The 20,164-nt window shown below is 46.6% G+C and overlaps 2 protein-coding genes across 2 annotated transcripts in view; one reads left to right on the forward strand and one right to left on the reverse strand.

Moving 5' to 3' along the window:
* Window positions 1-2,771, forward strand: part of LOC100474559 (bcl-2-binding component 3, isoforms 1/2) — a 3,915-nt gene extending 1,144 nt beyond the window's left edge. Inside the window, exon 2 of the mRNA XM_034638575.1 lies at window positions 1,671-2,771. Coding sequence (XP_034494466.1) covers window positions 1,671-1,787 — 117 coding nt within the window. The 3' untranslated portion in view covers window positions 1,788-2,771. The remainder of the gene's footprint in view (window positions 1-1,670) is intronic.
* A 6,795-nt stretch (window positions 2,772-9,566) lies between these two features.
* The window catches only part of SAE1 (SUMO1 activating enzyme subunit 1), a 79,224-nt gene continuing 68,626 nt past the window's right edge, over window positions 9,567-20,164 (reverse strand). The window contains exons 10-11 of the mRNA XM_034638991.1: window positions 14,380-14,449; window positions 9,567-10,633 (exon numbers count right to left, since the gene is read on the reverse strand). Of these exons, the coding sequence (XP_034494882.1) occupies window positions 10,541-10,633; window positions 14,380-14,449 (163 nt within the window). The 3' untranslated portion in view covers window positions 9,567-10,540. The remainder of the gene's footprint in view (window positions 10,634-14,379; window positions 14,450-20,164) is intronic.

Here is a 20,164-nt window from a genome sequence, read left to right on the forward strand (position 1 = left end):
TTTTTTTTTTTTTTTTTTTTTTTTTTTTTTTTTTTTTTTTTTTTTTTTTTTTTTTTTTTTTTTTTTTTTTCCCCCGCGGGAGGCCCCGCCCCAAGCCCACGCCTCGGCCTCTCATTAAAACCAAATCTCTGAAGCCTATGGCCTAGAACAGAGAATAACAAATATCAGGGCGCCGACCACCCCGCTCTGTCCAGTCTGAACGTTACACCCGCATTGCTTGCTTAGTAAAAGAGAAACAAAACCCGGATGTTGTCAAGCCCCTTGTTCCCCTCCCTGACCCTCTCCTCCTCCTCCTTTCCAAAGGAAGCCTCTCAAGGTGGCTCCTCCCATGACTCCGCAGGTGTTGATTCTTTTACTACCTGTTATCAGGCCGCAAGCACTGCTTAGGCATGCGGGATGTTTTTGGCTTAATGTACGTGATGTGGTGTGTTCCTCTCCAAACTTTCCCCCCTGCATTACACTTCGAGATTGATCCATGTGGGCAAAGAAGCTTTTAGCTCCTACATTTTCAGTGTTATGTAGCATTCTTTTGGATCTTGTTCATTTTCTTATTGACGGATATTTAGGATTTAAAAAAATGTTTCAAATTTCATTGGCTTGGTGTTTTGGGGTTTTGTCTCTTCCCAAGGATGCACGTCTGTGGTGCACTTGCGTGTACCTCCAGAGCAGATACCGGAGTGCTCTGCCTGCCCGAGCTTGCTCTCAGAGATGACGGTGCCTGCCGGGCGGCACCCCGCAGCAGTGAGACACTGGCAGGCTTTCCAACAAATGCTATTCTGATGTGCCCCCTTTGGTACCTCCTGGCTGCAAGAGTTGGTGGGGAGTGCTGAGAGGGCAGGGATTGGTACAAGGCGTCCCACAGCAGCCTGGCACCACTAGCATCATCAGGGTGGTTTATCTGACTCTGTTCTCATCTGTCAAAGGAGTTTCTCATCCTTCCATGGGGATAAGACTAGTGGGCCCTGCTTGTGAGCAGTGGGCCTGGCCATGCACTCAGGATAGGGGGTGAAAGAGTGCTACAGCTTACCTTTGATTTGTACTGGTGGGGAGTCTTTTCTTCCCTGTGGCTTCCTTGTTCTCACTTGCCTAGCAATTTGGAACTGAGAGGGTCCTAGAGGCCACCCCAAGCCTTCATCCTGTTGCTGGAAAGAGGGCAGGGGTTAGCTTTGCCTGGATATATTTCTGTGCAGCGTCAGCACAGAAGGTGAACTGTTGTTTCCAGGTCTTGTCTACCACAGATCATTCTAGAATCACTGAGACCATGGGCTTCTCCCTGCTTCCTTCTCTCTCACTTCCCAGCCTTTGAGGCGAGGGCAGGACAGGCTGCCATCCAGCCTCCCCACCCCCCACAGCCCTGGCTGACTTTGGTTGGGAGATGAGGGGAGCACTTGCTGGGCCCAGGTATTGTGCTGAGGGCATTCGGTCTGCGTCCTCTCCGTCCTGTTCTGTTCTAGATGAGGACACTGTCCTCTCTTGAGGTGACGGCATGGGCCCAGGTGGTGGGAGGAGCTGGGATTTGGACCCAATTAACAATAATAGTACCACCGCTGAGGGTTGGTTGAGAATGTAGGTCACTCTGAAGACCGTGCCTCCCTCCTCGCTGTCCTTCAGCCTGACCACCCCATCCCCGTGGCAAGCCCACTCTAACTTCCTCCTCTCCCTCTCCCTAGAGACAAGAGGAGCGGCAGCGACACCGCCCCTCACCCTGGAGGGTCCTGTACAATCTCATCATGGGACTCCTGCCATTACCCAGGGGCCGCGGAGCCCCGGAGATGGAGCCCAATTAGGTGCCTGCACCCGCCCGGTGGACGTCAGGGACTTGGGGGGCAGGACCCTCCCACATCCTGATGCCCTGGCCAGCGCGGGGGACTTTTTCTGCACCATGTAGCATACTGGACTACCAGCCCTGCCTGTCCCAGGGGCAGGCCCGGGCAGCCACTCCAGCCCCAGCCCCGGCTTAGCCTGGGTGCACTGATGGAGATATGGACTCCTGGGCCCCTGGCTGCGAAGCCAGGGGAGAGAGGGCTGACGGACTCAGCGTCTGAAGGCAGCGGTGACGGAGAGGGTGGGGACAGAGCCGCCCGCCTCTGCCGCCCACCACCATCTCAGGAAAGGCTGCTGGTGCTGGCTGCCTGTTCCAGCTGCAGGGGTAACACTGGGGGGAGTCTCCCTTCCAGTGCTCCTTCACTTTGGGCCTGGCCTCAGGCCCCTGGTGCTTCCCCCCCTCCTCCTGGGGAGGGGGCCCGTGAAGAGCAAATGAGCCAAACGTGACCACTAGCCTCCTGGAGCCAGAGAATGGGGTGGGTCTGATGGCTGCCCCAGCCCAGCGCCCAGCCGTCTTCCCTGAGCCAGCCGGCGGGTGGTGGGCATGCCTGCCTCACCTTCATCTGGGGGTGGCCAGGAGGGGCCCAGACTGTGAATCCTGTGCTCTGCCCGTGACCACCCCCCCGCCCCCATCAATCCCATTGCATAGGTTTAGAGAGAGCACGTGTGACCACTGGCATTCATTTGGGGGGGTGGGATATTTTGGCGGAAACCGCCCCAGCCTTAGTCCCCAGGGCAAAGCGCTGGGGGGAAGACGGGGAGTCAGGGAGGGGGGGAATTGCAGAAGAGGGAGGAGTCTGGGAGCGGGGAGGGATGGCCCAGCCTGTAAAATACTGTATATGCGCTGCTGTAGATACCGGAATGAATTTTCTGTACATGTTTGGTTAATTTTTTTTGTACATGATTTTTGTATGTTTCCTTTTCAATAAAATCAGATTGGAACAGTGGATTCTCTTTCTGCTTTCTTTCCCCCTTGGATGGTCTGGTCCAAGCCTCTGTGACCCCTATCTGGGATGAGGTGGGAGAGGCAGTCTTCAGAGCACTTCTGGCTATCCAGCTGTATCCAAAGGGAGGCTAAGGAGCATGGGCGCCACTGTATACACCCAGCCTTCATGCATCCCTACATAACTCCCATTAAAAGCAAAGCCCCATAAGGGCAGGGCTTTGTCTTGTTTAAGATTTTATATTTAAGTCATCTCCACACCCAACATGGGGCTCGAACTCACAAGCCCAAGATCAAGAGAATCCCATGCTCCACCAATGGAGTCAGCCAGGCACCCCCAAGGGCAGAAGGTTTTGTTTTGTTTTGTTTTTGTTATTTTTCGGTGCTTTATCCTCACTTTATCCCCACTGGCTAAAGTATACCCTGGAAGCCCCATATTTACTGAATGAATGAATGACCTATAACTTATTCAGAAGCACCACTATGAGGAGTCCTGGGGCACATGTCGGGAATGAGGCTGACCTTGTCCCAGCCCTCATGGAGGGAGAGCACCTCAAGCTAAGATCAAAGGGAGGCTTCACCCATGCAGTTGCCCTAAGGCCTAACACGCTGCCTGGCATAAAAGGCCTGTGATTAATATCAGAAGGGGAACTTCTGTTATCTTCCTGAAAACAGGGCAACTGGGCAAATGCTTTCCTTATGCCCTCTCCTACACGACTGACACAGACACAGGTTCGGATCCCTCACTGGGAAGGGGAAATTCAGGGGAAATGGCCCTCCTGAAAGATCAGGGTAAATGGGGCGCGATCAGTTTGGAAAGGAATTTGGCAGAAGCTTGTCAGACATAAGATGCGCGTATATGCTAGCAAATGCCTTCCTGGGTGTCCTCCCTTAGAAGTTCATGTGCACAACTGTCCAAGGGTTGGCAACTCAAGAGAACAACTCCCTGAAGTCTCCAACAGAAGTCGAACGGATCTCAAGTCTGCTCTAGGCACACAACAGAATAGATAGCGGGTAGTTGGAATGAACTAGAACTCTACGAATAAACAACGGTGAGCAAAGCAAGCAAGCAGGGGCTAAAATGATGGCGGTACCTGGGTGTTTATGTTTCTCCATATTTTCCGTTGGGCTTAAATGCTGTGCACAGAGGTCAAGGCCCCTGGCTGGCCGGGGGCGTTCACACCCAGCTGCCTGGCTGCCCCGCTGCTTCCCAGCGGGGGATGCTTCCTACTCCTGCAACCAGCAGCTTCCCCTTTGCAGTAACAGTTCATGGAATTACTGATATGGCTGAATTAGGCCTATTGATTTTATTATTTGTTTTCCCTTTTCATTCCGGTTTCCTCTCTCCTGCCTTCTCTTGGATTATTTGAATACTTTTTCCAGTTCTTTGAGATTTTGCTCATGGCGGTTCAGTCTTCAGTACTGCTCTAGGGACGACACACACAGGCGTAGCTCTTTCCCGGTCTATTTAGAGTCCGTATCGTATCACTTCACTTCCATTGTAGAATCCGCCACTTGGCTCAGGCCACGGGTCCTTTCCACATCTCCCACCATTTTGTGCTGTCGTCGTCACACGGCTTACATCTCCACACATCACAAATCCCGCAAGGCAATGGCATACATTTTGCTTTTTTTTTTTTTTTTTTACGATTTTACTTCTTTGAGAGAGAGCACAAGCAGGGGGAGGGGCAGAGGGAGAGGGAGAAGCAGACTCCCCACTGAGCAGGGAGCTGACTCCAGGGTGGATCCCAGGATCCCGACATCATGACCTGAGCTGAAGGCAGACGCTTAACCGCCTGAGCCACCCAGGCGCCCCATAGCTTTTGCTTTAAAATCATGTAGATTTAAAGAAATTAATAGTCTTTAGCAATCTTTCCCCACTGGGTTACCATTTCTTCGAGGCAGCCTAAAGTTCCAAGTTTCTCCTGGGATAATGTTCCGAAAGCCTGAAGAACTTCCATTAGCATTTTGTACAGTGTATTTCTGCCAGTGACAAGTTCTCTTAGTCTTTTTTTATCTGAAAATACTTGTTTTCACCAGTTATAGAATTCTGGGGTTGACAGTTTTCTTTCAGCCTCTTGACGATGTTGTTTCGCTGTCTCTGGTCTCCGTTTCTGGAGAAACCCAGGATTACCTGAGTCACGGTTCCCCAGCTTGTAGTGTGTTTTGTTTTTGTTAGGCTGCTTTCAAGGCTTTATTTAAAAAAATCTTTGCCTCTTTTTAGACAGGATAATTCCTATTAATATATTTCTAGTGCACAAAGTCTCTCATCCTCATTCTATTAGGTCTATGAGTGGGCCTTTAAAATTGCAAATACTCTCTTTTCACTGTTAGAACATCCATTTTGTTCTTTAACATTTTTTCTTTTTTTTTTTTTTTTAAGATTTTATTAATTTATTTGACAGAGAGACAGCCAGCGAGAGAGGAAACACAAGCAGGGGGAGTGGGAGAGGAAGAAGCAGACTCCCAGCAGAGCAGGGAGCCCGATGCGGGGCTCGATCCCAGGACCCTGGGATCATGACCTGAGCTGAAGGCAGACGCTTAATGACTGAGCCACCCAGGCGCCCCTGTTCTTTAACATTTTCTATTTCTCTGGTGAGACTTCAATTTTTTCTAGTTCTCTGGTGAGACTTTCAATTTTTCAACATTACACAGGTGTTTTCCTTTTACCAGTGAGCATAGTTGTAATAACTGCTTTAAAGTCCTTGCCTGCTAACTCCAACACCTAGATAGGTTTTTTGTTTGTTTTTTAATGCAGGCTCCATGTCCAACATGGGGCTTGAACTCATGACCCCAAGATCAAGAGTGGCATGCTCTACCCACTGAGCCAGCCAGGTGCCCCCTAACACTTGGGTTCTCTTGGTCATCTAGTCTTTTCCCTTGAGAATGAGTCACATTTCCCCAATTCTATGTATATGAGGTAATTCTGCATTGTGTCCAGATATTATGTTCACATTGTAGACATTCTGGATTCTGTTATAGTCCTCCAAAGAATGTGAAAGGTCTTGTGGGGATATTTGTATTTGCTAGACCTGGCCCGCTGCAGTGGGCGACATTGTAAATCCCGATGGCTTCAGTCCTGCTTTGAGTTAGCCCCACACATCCACAGCCCGGTGGTCAGCTAGAGACTTAAGCTGAATTCATCCATGTCCTCTGGGGGAAGGGAACTTCCCTGGCGCTCTCCTTTCCAGTTGCTGTGGTCCCTCTAGGCTCTTTCCTCTGGTTCTTCAGGCCAGTAAGATGGCTGGTTTTCTACCTGAGTTTTGGCTGCCTGGTGCAGTGCCCGGGCCTGCAGCCCGCCCTCAGGCTAACACTGTAGAAATGCACACACACCAGAAAACTCATACTGTGGTGGGCTCTTCCTGCAACTTTCAACTCGCCCTCTCCCCAAAGTCCACCTGCTTTTGATCACTCTCCAGAGCTTCCCAGTAGTTTTCGTTTTATTTTTTGTTTTTGGTATTTTGTCTAGAATATAGTTTATTTGCAGGGGGGTGGTTGTCTGTTAGAAACTTACTCTACCACACCAGAAACAGAACTTCTGTATTTTCTTTTTAATAGACCTAAACCTATTATTTTTTAGGATTGAAAGTGGGGAATTCTACTCCACTATCCAGGTCAGACGGAAAAAAGCCAGGGACAATCAAAGTCAGAGATGGCCATATTTTATCAGCAAAGGGCTCCTAATAAAACAAAAGAAGAATCAGTTGTTCCAGGGGAAAGGAAATACCTAAAGTCATCTCCGTGGCCTTTTCTCTTGGAACCAAGGTGTTGAGCGGTCCCACAACTTGGCAAAGCGCACGCTCAGAGCACCTGGCAAATGAGATCCAGAGCCGAACCTCTGCCACTGGCCAACTAACTGTGCCCCCTCAAGCAAGCTAATCCCCAACTGGAACTGGCACTCATCCACCTCCAGTAACCCCATGGTTGTTTCTGGAAGGGAGAGATTTACTTTTCATTGTTCATATTGTTTTTTCCTTCCTTAAAAACTATGACCGCATCTTTGTGAACCTCTACACACACCTATTACCTATCCAAACAACAAATGACATGTAAAAATGCTACCACGCTAGTCTTTTGGAAGGAAGCAATGCTTCAAATGCATTTATATACTCTATAACCGCAGCCTTGGGCTTTGGGGAGTCTTTCCCCAGTGTGTGCAAAGGAAACCAGCTCAATGTCACTCAACAGCAGACTGATTAAATAGGTTATGGTTCATCTGTGGTTCTGGAATTCGATGCAGAATGCACTGACAAGGATGTCTAAGACAGAGTGAGAAAAAGCAAGTTGCAGAGTTATGCATGATAGCAGCTAACATGGAGCAACTTCTATTCCAATAATGTATTCCTCCACTTAATTGCCACACTAACAGAGGAATGTACTACCATCACCCCATTTTACACAAGGGGCAACAGAGGCACTAAAGGCCACTTGCCCAAGGTCACTTAGCTAAACGGTAAAGTCTGGGTTTCAACCTGACAGTCTGGATTCACTGTCAAAGGCTGCCCGGAGTGACCTGGGGGGTAAATATGAAAGTGAATACAGCTAACATATCCAGAAAGCATCTCACATTTCTCTCCAAAATCCTGAGTTTAGCTAGGAAGTCAGCTGCTCCTGCTATGTGGCCGACATTGAGTTGCCAAGCCCTATGAGGCAGTGGGGAGGAATCTTTTCACCCCTGTGTATGCATTTTGCTTGAATGTTTTACTATGAGCTTAAAAACAAAATCTACCTACTCTTCTGGATCCAGCTGAAGGCCCTTCCTCAATACCTGGGCCTGCCTGACCGTTTTCAGTGGTGACACTAAATAAATGTCCACTAAGGGTCTTGCGTAGAAGCCTTCCCTATGAGCCCACATTCCATCCCTTACTTGTTGGGTCAGGCTGTTCCCTCATCTGCAGTACGAGCACGACAACAGCATCGACCCCCAAGGGGCTGCTGTGAGGATTCAAACAACTTAGCTAAAGTCTAAGTATTTTGAAAGGTACCAGGCAGGTAGTGTGAGCATGTTAGCTATTATTAAACTCTTTTGACTTGCCAACTCCAACCTAAGCCTCCATTTTTCCATCTGCAAAGGGCAAATAGGACATACACCTCAAGATACACACGTTTGTAGTTACCAAAAAATATGCAAGAAACTGACAAAATGCGTCTGCATTGCAAAGGGAAACCACAGAATGTGGGGCTCTGACTGGACCAGGAGCCCTTTATTCTAATTTTTTACCTGTGTGTGTGTGCTCATAGTACCTGGGGCGCCTGGGTGGCTTAGTCATTAAGCGTCTGATTCAGCTCAGGTCATGATCCCAGGGTCCTGGGATCAAGTTCTGCATCGTGCTCCCTGCTCAGTGGGAAGCCTGCTTCTCCCTCTCCCACTCCCTGTGCTTGTGTTCCCTCTCTCGCTGTGTCTCTGTCAAATAAATAAAATCTTAAATAAATTAATTAAATAGATTAAATAAAGTAGTACCTGTTCCACTAGAATGTTCTGAGGCTTCAACTTAACAGAGTTTGGTTACTATACATCATACACAGACAACAGAAGTGGGTATGGAGTGGAGAAACCTGGCAGCCCCAAAGACTGCCCACTTCCTTTCATCTGCTAACTCGAGCATCGCAAAAGTATTTGCTACCTTCACAGATAAGATCCTCCTTCCCAAGTAGCTACATATCTCCTGGAGGTATTAGAGACCACAGGGTGATCATTGCGCTCTTCCTGGAGACTTGGGGAGATCCATTTTTATAACACTAACATGTAATACGGGAGAATATGAAATTTGAAGAAATGAGAATAAAGACAGTTCTTGCCTGGGGCTGGCAGCTTCCAACACCACCCCAGATTCCCAAGGGGTCTTTTCTGGATGACTCAATTTCTGCCATGAAAGGTACAGGGGTAGAAAAGTTTGAGAAGCTTCCGAGAAGATTCTAGGATGACAATTTTGTTTTTATCCATCCAGACCCACCTGCTCCCCCTTGTGACCAAGGCCCCACACTGCAAAAAGGGTGTAGTTGGCTCAAAATGTGAAAGGGTGAGATTCATTCATTGATAAAACATTGCCCTTGGTGCCCCCGACTTGACACTGATGGGGTCCAGAAAGGAGCCTCTCCAGAAACACAGCCCTAGCCTCACCTATGGAGGAGGAGAGGTGACCAGGAGGGTCAGGGAATTGAGAGCCTCCTCTCTGTGGAGACTTTTTTTTTTTCTTTTCTTTTCTTCTCACTGGAGCAGGACTGAAACAGGAAAGGAGTGGATTTGTTCAAACTGGCCAGACTCACACCTCACACAATTTTACAATAAGGAGAAACCCCAGGACTGTGATGAGAACTGGAGCATGCTTGGGTCGTCAAGACAAACACAGCCGTCCCGAACCAATGAAAGCTTTGACCCCTACCAGCTGTGGGACTTGAGGCACATTACTTAAGTGTCACTTAACTTTAAAATGAGGCCACTGCCCACTCTGACTCCGCACAGTGCCGGCTGCACAGGGGAGCCACACAGAAGGCAGCAGCAGTTTCACATCTTCGACTTCTTGCCCGTTGATATAATTCTTGTCACTGAGAACAGCCATTATTGACCTGAATTAGTCAACACAGTTGGAACCAGGAGCTTCTATGCATTCTAGAATTTGAGCAATCTAACTCTCGTTCCATTTCCCGGAAAAAAGGTGGCAGGAATGGTGATGGAGGGGAGGAATCTCTGAGTCACACTGAAGCATCCAGTGAGATTTCTTTAGGTTAAAAAAGGCCATTGGTAGGATCACTCCCTATCACAGGAAGAGATTTGTAATGTGGAAGAAAAACAAGTAAATCCTAAAGCAAATAACTTTATTTCTATCATTCCTTTTTAAAGAATCAAGGAAATATAGAAAATATAAAAAAACACGAACAGCTGCGATTCGGGGGTAAGGAAAGGACTGACACAGCCCTTGAAAGCAACAGCTTCCAGGACGGTCTGAGCCGCATCAGGGATGGGGGGGAGGGGGCTCTGATCAGACAGGCTCCTTTGTCGCTTGGGCCCCAGTAATTCAGAATCCTCAGGGAGTGGGACCCTGGAATCTGTTTTTTTAAAACAACTTTTCCCACTAACATTCACTTCGCAAGGTCTCGCCCTAATGCCCGAGGGAACTTTAGTAACATTTCCTCTCTTCCAAAATCCCGGCTGAAACCCGACTAATCCTGAACTAAAACTCAAGAACAGCACACCACAAACCACCTGTTGTTTTGCAGGATCTCAAACTCTGGAGGAAATACATTCCGCCTGCCGTGTCTTTTCCTCTCTGGGGCACCTGTCTGCATTTGGAACTGTGGCTGCGCTAGTGTTTCATCGGGCCGGGTCTTATTCCCCACCTGCAGTCATGCTCTTCTCTGTATGACATCAGGCAGGGAGTAAGTCCAGGAGGTGGCAAGAGGCTCCCAAGCAACAAGGTGTGCTGGCTCCTGGCAGGTGTCTCCCGCGGTAGCCCAGAGGGCTGGCGATGCCGTGGCAGCCCCAGGACAGAGGGATGCGTCAGAGGGGGCGTTCGGGTGACGGCTGGCAAACAGCCCTCGACAGTGCTGGGATGGAGACGGCCAGTCCCTACGCCCCTTGCTGAGCAGCTGCTGGTGCTTGGAAGTCACACATCTGTACAAGCTCATTGCTCGCAGGAAATGGTCTGTACTGGTCCAATGGCTTCACTCTCTCCCCACCCCCACCTGGAGCGGCCTTCGTGGGGGGAGGCGGGGACAGGGCACACGTGCGGTCAGGCTGCAGGTCAGCATCTCCAGGGCTGCCAAGTCTTGGGCTCACTTGGGGCCGAGGCACTCCACAATGCCACTGCCCTTCATGCCATCAAAAAAGAAGAAGTTGTTGTGAGGAGGGTCCCTTTGAGACAGGGCCTGGGAAGAAAAACAAGAGGGTTTAGCTCAGATGCCTCAAAAGGCTAATATGGAGAAAAAAAGAAAGAGCCCTCAAAAACCAGATCTTCTAAAACTCAGCAGCGGTTCTCAACAGAGGTTGATTTTGCTCCCCAGGGGCTCACTGGCTATGTCTGAGCCAAGACTGCCACGTGTCTCTGTGCTGTCACCGATCACCTGTGCGCCTCCGGACAGATCATTTAGCCTCTTGGAACCCCATTTTCCCCACATAAAATGAAAACAGCACATGAACTGTCCTCAGCATTAAGAGAGATGGTATTCCTCAACCACGCTGAGAACAGCTCCACCCGGAGCAGCGCTGTGGGCAAACACAGCGATAATCACTTCTGGCTATCCGACTGTGAACGGTGGCGGCCTCATCACCTGCAGGACACACAGTGACGCAGACGCGGCTCTTCTAGGAGACATGCTGCCTGCCTTCGTCTGCACGACGGGCCAGGGCTGGGATCCAGAGAGCCTTACAGGTGCTATTTAGCCATGGAAATGGTGATTATCTTGTGGGGTTAACAGAAGCAAACGGCACTTTTAAAGCTGGGGCTAGACCTCCTGAAACCATGCGCTGAATCATGTGTGTACATGTGTGTACTGGAGAAAGGACTCACAGGTGTCAGTGAGTTTTCTAAGAGGTTCTTAACTCAAAAAAGGTTGCCATTTAAAGACGAGGACATCGCCCAAGCATGCCACTAGGCAGGGTTTAAAGGCTCCCAGAAGAGCCATGCTTGTCACTCATAGGGCAGGACCTCTTTTACAAGGTTAGGAATACACTCTAAACACTCTGAACTTCTCTTTGAATTGAGCACTGATCTCAACCTGTTTCTTCCTCTGTAAAATGGAGATAATTATACCTACTTCAAGTGGTTACTCAGCCACCCATCCATGGAAATGTTCTAGATCATCGACTCTGTGCCAGGTATCACGCTAGGTACTGAGGACTCTGAGGCACGGCTAGGACAGAAGCCGGCTTCTCTGCACTTACGTGCAGAACGGCGCATCCACAGCACATGCTGCTATAGTTCTGGTGAACACGAGATGCAACCGAGCTTGTAATGCGTCTGGCACATAACAAACTCTCCAACAGTGGGAGCTGACATGACTAACAGGAGCCAGGGATCCCTTACCATGATCTGAGGTCCCCAAGCACTCAGCCAGGTGGAAGGACCCAAGAGCCCACAGTTAGAACTCCTAGACCCTAGAACTCAAGTTATAGGACATGACACAAGGGAACCCAGTGGGGCTGCTGCCGCCACCATCACCGCTATATCACAGACAGGGAGGCCAAGCGGGGATTGTGGGAGACGAAAGGAGGGCTGACACCTAAGGAAGCATGACAGGACAGGGGACGTGGACAGAATACGTGGTGTTTGGAATGATGGAAGGAAGGAAGAAAATGAAGAGGATTCCGAGGAAACAGACTTACATTTGCCCTCCATCTCCTAATGTTTACTTGTTATGGTCAGATGGTCCTCAGGAGAGAAAGGGGGGGGGTGTCCTGCAACCTTCAGATTGTGGGACCCTGGTGCCTGCTGGCTGAAGGCTGAATTGTGTTAAGTAAGGCGGGGGTGACAGGGACAAGACACCAGGCCATGGGGTGAACACGGGGCAAAAGGTAAAGTGCTTCCCAAGCAAGATGGGGGTAGGGGGAGATTCCAAACACACCCAGCAACCAAGAATGCAGAGTACTCTGGCTGTCTGGGATAAACAGAAACAAGATGCGGGCAACAGCTGTCCCCAGCAGGCAGGAAGGAGGGGGCTGCACGAGAGGTTAGGACTGAGACACGGGGAAGCCGCCGCAAAACAATGGGGTCAAGGCCAGCCGCCCTGACCCCTAATCTCCATCTCACATGAAAAACCCAGGGAGCAGCTTTTTGGTGAGATGTACAAAGTGAGGCTGAAGGCACAAAGACAGTGCCCGGGTCCATGCAGACAGCACCTGAAGCACAAGGGCCAAGTGGTGAAGGGCACAGGCTCAGAGACCAGACTGCCTGGGTTCAAATCCTGGCTCTACTGCTTCTCTGCACCTCGGCTCCTCCTTATGTATCAGGGGCGCTCACAAAAGTCCTACCTCACAGGGCTGTTGTGAGGAAAAGATGAGTGCATCCTTGTGAAGAATACAGGGTAAGCATTTCAATACATGATGTTACTGTTGTTGTCACTGTAGGCTATAAAAACGAGTATGTTCCCTTATGATTCTCCCATCAGTGTGCTCCTTCCTCCCGAGTCTGTCCATAGGCGGCCTCAGAATCCTTCTCAACACAGTCTTCCGGGCAACCACAACTGACTTCGCAGACTGGGCATATAAGCTACAATTTTCATAGCAGTCTGAACTAAGCAGAAGGCATGAGCAAGGAAATAGGTGTGGCCATCATATCCTTACTCTTCTTCTTCCTCTGAATCTCCCTGGGGCTCGTCCTACTCCTTATGACATAGAAAGTTGGATTTAGGGAAAGAATTTGGTCCAGAGAAAAGGATCAGGAAAGAGAGAGGAAAAAAAAAAAAGAAAAAAAAAAAACTCTTATTAAAGATGGGAGGACTATCAAATTGAGTCAAATGTCTCCAGAGCAAATTTACTGACTTTAAGACAAAGTAGTGAGAGCTGGACCTCCAAATGGTCCCCTTAAGCTCAAACACATCACGTAAACAAGCACAGAAAATCATTTAACTAGGCATGACTCGGCTCCATGAAAGAAAAGGACAGGGGCACCTGGGTGGCTCAGTTGGTTAAGTGACTGCCTTCGGCTCAGGTCATGATCCTGGAGTCCTAGGACCGAGTCCCACATTGGGCTCTCAGCTCAGCAGGGAGTCTGCTTCTCCCTCTGACCCTCTACCCTCTTGTGCTCTCTCTCTCTCTCAAATAAAATCTTAAAGAAAAAAAAAAAGAATTTTTGAAAGAAAGGAACAAACCATCATTGTAAATCTATGGAAGCAGTTGAGAACCTACAAAAGGCAGATTGAATGTCTTTGGGCAAATATCAAAATCCCAAAGAAAGTACTTGGGGACATGCTATAATTCTGACAACCAAAATGTTCCAGAAGAGACTCAAAAGGACTGGCTATGCTAGTTACTGGCTACGTGACCCCAAGTGAAATACTTCCCTTCTGAGAGGGACAATGACACCAAACCTAATGTGGTCACAGGTCACTCACTATGGAGCCTTATGGGGCTCCTGGGACAGTACACGTGCTCCACTGGTACTGAGCGCCCCTTTCGGAACACATACCCTTGGTGTGTGCATTAACAAGACGAAGTTCTGATGCCATGGTCACGGACAGAGAAAAACTGCACCAAGTAGAAGTTAAGAGCACAGGTTCTGGATCCCATCTCTGGGCCTCAGTCTCCCCCACTTTAAATGGAGATCATGACAGTATCCATTTCATATAGCTGTGAGAAGCAGAATACATGGCAAGTATCATAAGTGCCACGTAACTCATCAGTATTGTTTAGGGGAGAGTCTGCAGACAGTACCTGAGGGATGTTATGCCCAGCTCTGGGTTTAGCACAGACTAGACACTCACAGATCATTTGGACAGGCTGGAGAGAACAGGATGAGGTGGAAAAGTGAAGAGAGGAAAAAAGCAGGGCACGAAATGAGGATGAATGGGGTCAAAGAAACCAGGCAGCTCTCTAAAGCAGCCATGGGTTCTCTCAGTTGGCACGCCGACAAGGCCATGGTGGATCAGCGAGCTTCTGCTTCAAAGGGACTCTTTACCTTCACAATTTCCTGGGCCAGGATCCCTCCAACCACCGCACACACCGGGGCCATCTCGGAGAAGCAGTACCTAGAAGAGGAGACAAATGAAATGGAGCCCCGTGGAAGAGGAAGGCTGGGAGGACATCTGACAAAGGTCAGTAGTGGGCTTGCCTGAATGAAAACCTCTCCTACCAGGAGGAGTCAATTCCGATAGCAATGCTAATGCTGGCACCTAGGCGTGAAAATGAAATCTGCTCCAGAAGGTTAGCTGGGAAAGACCTCTTAACCTTGCAAGGCAGGCAGGAATTGTTTCACAACATTTTTTTTTTTTTTTTTTTTTTTTTTTAATTTAAAGGAAAGACTATATCTGTGCTTCCTAAAAATAAGGTCCAACAAATATCAGATGTTTCAGTGCCCCGGTCACATTCTCGCAATTCTCTTCTTACCCACAATGGGCAGTGGGTTCTATCTGCTATTCCCACACAAATGTCAGGGAGGAGGCCTGTGTTAACATGTAGGAGGGATGGGAAATCTGGGGCCTGAAATGAAGTATGGGGGCAGAAAGTCTCTACTACTCACAGAGATACCAACCCTTGTGGGCCAAGATGGGGTATCCAGAGGACAAATCTTAGCTAATACTGTTACCTGCCCCTCCAAATCACCACTCCTGGGCAGTATAACACTCTTCCACCCCCTCCCCAGAGGAAGTGAGCTCTGCCAGTTTCCAACCCTGAACACGAAGCTATTTTTTAAATGAGCAAAGTGGAACACAGAGAAGTGAAAGGGTAGGCTTCCCTAAGGAACCCTACCATGGGAAGACTACCTCCAATCTTCCCAGTGTGGTACACATCCTTCCTAATTTTTAAAAGGGCACATATCTAAACATATATAATTTAAAACCCAAGTAATATTAACCATTATTCACTCTGCTCTTTACCCTACTGATGGATATTTAAGCTGTTCAACACTGCAAACATACATCTTGGCATAGGTGTTCAATAATTCCTTTTTTTTTAAAAAAAAGGTTTTATTTATTTGACAGAGAAAGAAAGAGTGCATGAGCAGGGGGACCAGCAGGCAGAGGGAGAAACAGGCTCTCCGCTGAGCAGGGAGCCTGATGTGGAGCCTGATCCCAGGACCCTGGGATCATGACCTGAGCTGAAGGCAGATGCTTAACTGACTGAGCCACCCAGGAGCCCCAGTGTCCAATAATTCCTTATGGCAAATTCCTAAATACAGAACTTCTGCATCCTGACACATTGTACCAAAATGCCCTCCAGAAAAGCTTTACCATTCTACTCCCACCAACTGTGTGCAAAGATGCCCATCTCCTCACACCCTAGCGGCACCAGCATTCCCCTCTGTGCAACCACAGAGGTAACTTTTCCTCTGGATCATTCAGGTCCTTTACAGAACTATATAACAAACAGAGAACTATACCAAAGAAAAAACTAGTCACTCCTAATCCCACTATTCAAAGATAATCAAATGTAGAAATATTTTCCCTTTAAACAAAACACACCTATATTCTGTGCCATCATACTGTACAATTTAATATTCTGCTTTTTTTTTTCATGGAAAGTATATTATCTCAACAAAATGCTAGAAAACCTAACCAGCACTAAGTGGGATTTACAACCAGGAATGCAAGGTTGGTGTAATATCTGAAAAAAATCAATCAGTGTAGTATTGCCATATTAACCAAATAAAGGGACCACAAACACATGATCTCAACTGACAGAGGGGGAAAAAAAAAAAAGCATGTGACAAAATCTAGCACCTCTTCATGATAAAAACACTCAACAGACTGGGAATAGAGGGAAATTTCTTCAACCTGATAAAGGGCATCTATGAAAAATCCATGGCTAACATCATACTTAATGGTGAAAGACTGAAAAAGCTTTCTTCCTAAGATCAGGAATAAGACAAGGATGTCTGCTCTCACTACCTCTATTTGACTTGTAATAGGGGTTCCACCCAAAGCCAATTAAGGAAGGAAAAATAGACAAGACTGCCAGACTGGAAAGGAAGAAGTAATACACATTCACAGATAACATGATTCAGTATCAGTATATAGAAAATACTAAGGAATCCACAGAAAAATTATTTGAACTATTAAATTTATTCAGCAAGGCTGCAGGAGACAAGATTAATATACAAAAATTAATTATATTTCTATACATTAGCAATGTACATTCTGAAAATGAAATTAAGACTTCCATTTACAATACCACCCAAAAGAATAAAACATTTAGGAATAATTAAACAAAAGCTATGTAAACCTAATATTCTGTAGACTACAAAACATTGTTGAAAAAAAAAAGATGTAAATAAATGGAAAGATATCCCATGTTCATGGATCAGAACACTTAACATTGTTAAGGTGGCAATACTCCCCAAATTTAAACTATGTATTTGGCACAATCTCAATCAAAATTCTAGCTGCCTTTTTTGTAGAAATGCAAATTTCTACATCCTAAAAATTCATTTGAGAATGCAAGAGACCCAGACTAGTCAAAAGAATCTTGAGAAAGAACAAAGTTGAACAACTCACATGTCCCAATTTTACAACTTACTACTACTGCTACAAAAGTAATCAAGATACTGCGGTACTCATATCTATATGGACAGACATACGTATCAGTGAAACAGAAATGAGAATCCAGAACTAAAGAAATACTTGTCAATTGATTTTTGACAAGGGTGACAAGACCATTCAATGAACAAAGTCTCTTTTTAATAACCAGTACTGGACAACTGGGTCTCCACATGCAAAAGAATTAAGCTGAACCCCTTACCTCATGCCATGCACAAAAGCTGACTCAAAAATGGCTCACAGATCTAAATGTAATAGCTAAAACTACAAAACTGAGCAGTAACGCTTCATGACCTTGGATTAGGCAATGATTTCTTAAATACTATCATAGGAAAAGCACATTCTTTTGTGAAAAAGAAAAAAAAGCCAGATAAACCGTATTTCATAAAAATTAAAAGGATACTTTTCACTTCAAAGAGAGGGAAAGACAACCCATGGAAGAGGAGAAAAATTTTATGAATCATGTATCTGATGAACGACTTGTATTCAGACTCTATAGATAACTCTCCCTCTCCCACTCCCCCTGCTTGTATTCCCTCTCTTGCTGTCACTGTCGGTCAAATAAATAAAATCTTTAAAAAAAAAAAAAGAGTATTTATTTATTTGACAGCGAGATAGAGCAACAGTGAGAGTGAGCATGAGCAGGGGGGAGGAGCAGAGAGAGAAGCAGACTCCCCGCTGAGCAGGGAGCCCAATGTGGGAATTATCCCAGGACCCTGGGATCGTGACCCGAGCTAAAGGCAGATACCTAACTGACTGAGCCACCCAGGCACCCCTCTATAGAGAACTCTTATGATTAACAATAAAAAGATAAACCAATTAAAAACTGGACAAATGATTTGAATAGACATTTTGCTAAAGACCATATACAAATGGCTGGTAAATACATGAAGAGAAGCTCTATGTCATTAATCATTAAAGAATACAAATCAAAACAACACTGAAATATAATTTATTACACACTAAGGTTAAATTAACAGACAATAACATTTGTTGGTAAGGATGTGGACAAACTAGAAACCACACAAAGTGCTAGTGGACTGGTAAAGTGGTGTGGCTGTTGTGGAAGACAGTCCGGCAATTCCTCAAAATGTTAAACATAGAATCACCATATGAATCATTAAATCTGCTCTTAGGTATACACACCCAAGAGAAATAAAATCTTATGCTCATATAAAAACATGTGAATGTCTACAGTGGCTTTAATCTTTAACTGCCCAAAACTGGGAACAACTCAAATGCCCTTCATCTGGTGAACAAACTGGTGTATCCATACAGTAGGACTACTGCTCAGCAATAAAAAGAAATGAGCTATCCAAGCATATAACATGGATGAATTTCAAGTGAATTAAGCTAAGTGAAAGAACACAGACTCAAAATGCTACACATGCTGAATGATTCCTTTTTATGTTACACTATTGGAAAAGGCAAAACTATAGGGATAGAGAACAGATCAGTGGCTGCAGGGGGGAAGGAGCTGCCTTGTTATCAAGGCATTACAAGGGAATTTTTAGGGTAAGGAAACTTTTCTTTCTTATTTTTTTAAGAGGAGAGAGAAAGAGAATCTTAAGCAGGTTCCACACCCAGCGTGGAGCCCGAAGCAGCTCGATCTCACAACCCTGAGATCATGCCACGACCTGAAATCAACAGTAGGACGCTTAAGTGACTGAGCCACTCAGGCATCCCAAGAATCAATCAATCTATCTATCTATCTATCTATCTATCTATCTATCTATCNGCCACGACCTGAAATCAACAGTAGGACGCTTAAGTGACTGAGCCACTCAGGCATCCCAAGAATCAATCAATCAATCTATCTATCTATCTATCTATCTATCTATCTATCTATCTATCTATCTTTCTCTTTCTTTCTTTCTTTCTGTCCTTCCTTCCTTCCTTCCTTCTTTCATTTTTTTTTAAAGATTTTATTTATTTATTCGACAGAGATAGAGACAGCCAGCGAGAGAGGGAACACAAGCAGGGGGAGTGGGAGAGGAAGAAGCAGGCTCATAGTGGAGGAGCCCGACGTGGGGCTCGATCCCACAACGCCGGGATCACGCCCTGAGCGGAAGGCAGACGCTTAACCGCTGTGCCACCCAGGCACCCCTTCTTTCTTTTTTTTAAAGTGATCTCTGCACCCAACGTGGGGCTTGAACTTATAACCCTGAGGTCAAGAGTCGCATGCTCTACCGATGGAGCAAGCCAGGCACTCTGAATTCATGAAATTTTTTTTTTTTTTAAAGATTTTATTTATTTATTTGAGAGAGACAGAGAGCCTGAGACAGAGCACGCACAAGCGGGCGGTGGGGGGGGAGAGCATAGGGAGAGGGAGAAGCAGACTCCCCGCAGAGCAGGGAGCCCAATGCAGGGCTCGATCCCAGGACCTTGGGATCACAACCCAAGCCAAAGGCAGACAGATGCTTAACAGACTGAGCTACGAGGTGCTCCTGGACCACTTTCTAATACCATACACAAAAATAAATTCAAAATGGATGAAAGGCCTAAATGTGAGACAGGAAATCATGAAAATCCTAGAGGAGAACACAGGCAGAAACCTCTCTGACCTCAGCCACAGCACTTCTTACTAGGTATGTCGCCGGAGGCAAGGGAAACAAAAGCAAAAATGAATTATTGGGACTCCATCAAGATAAAAAGCTTCTGCACAGTGAAGGAAACAACAAAACTAAAAGGCAGCCTACGGAATGGGAGAAGATGTTTGTAAACAACCTATCTGATACAGGGTTAGTATCCAAAATCTATAAAGAACTTACCAAACTCAACACCCCAAAAACAAAGAATCCAGTTAAGAAATGGGCAGAAGACATGAACAGACACTTTTCCAAAGACATCCAGATGGCTAACTGACACATGGAAAGATGCTCAACATCACTCATCATTAGGGAAATACAAATCAAAACCACGATGAGATACCACCTCCCACCAGTCAGAATGGCTAAAATTAACAAAAGAAGAAACAACAGGTGTTGGTGAGGATATAAAGAAAGGGGAATCTTCTTGCCCTGTTGGTGGGAATGCAAACTGGTGCAGCCACTCTGGAGGACCGTTTGGAGGTTCCTCAAAAAGTTAAAAATAGAGCCACCCTATGATCTAGCATTTGTGCTACTAGCTTTTTACCCAAAGGATACAAAAGTACAGATTTGAAGGGGTACATGCACCCCAATGCATACAGCAGCATTATCAATGATA

The sequence above is a fragment of the Ailuropoda melanoleuca genome, chromosome 12 (assembly GCF_002007445.2).
Source record: "Ailuropoda melanoleuca isolate Jingjing chromosome 12, ASM200744v2, whole genome shotgun sequence".
NCBI classification, from domain to species: domain Eukaryota; kingdom Metazoa; phylum Chordata; class Mammalia; order Carnivora; family Ursidae; genus Ailuropoda; species Ailuropoda melanoleuca.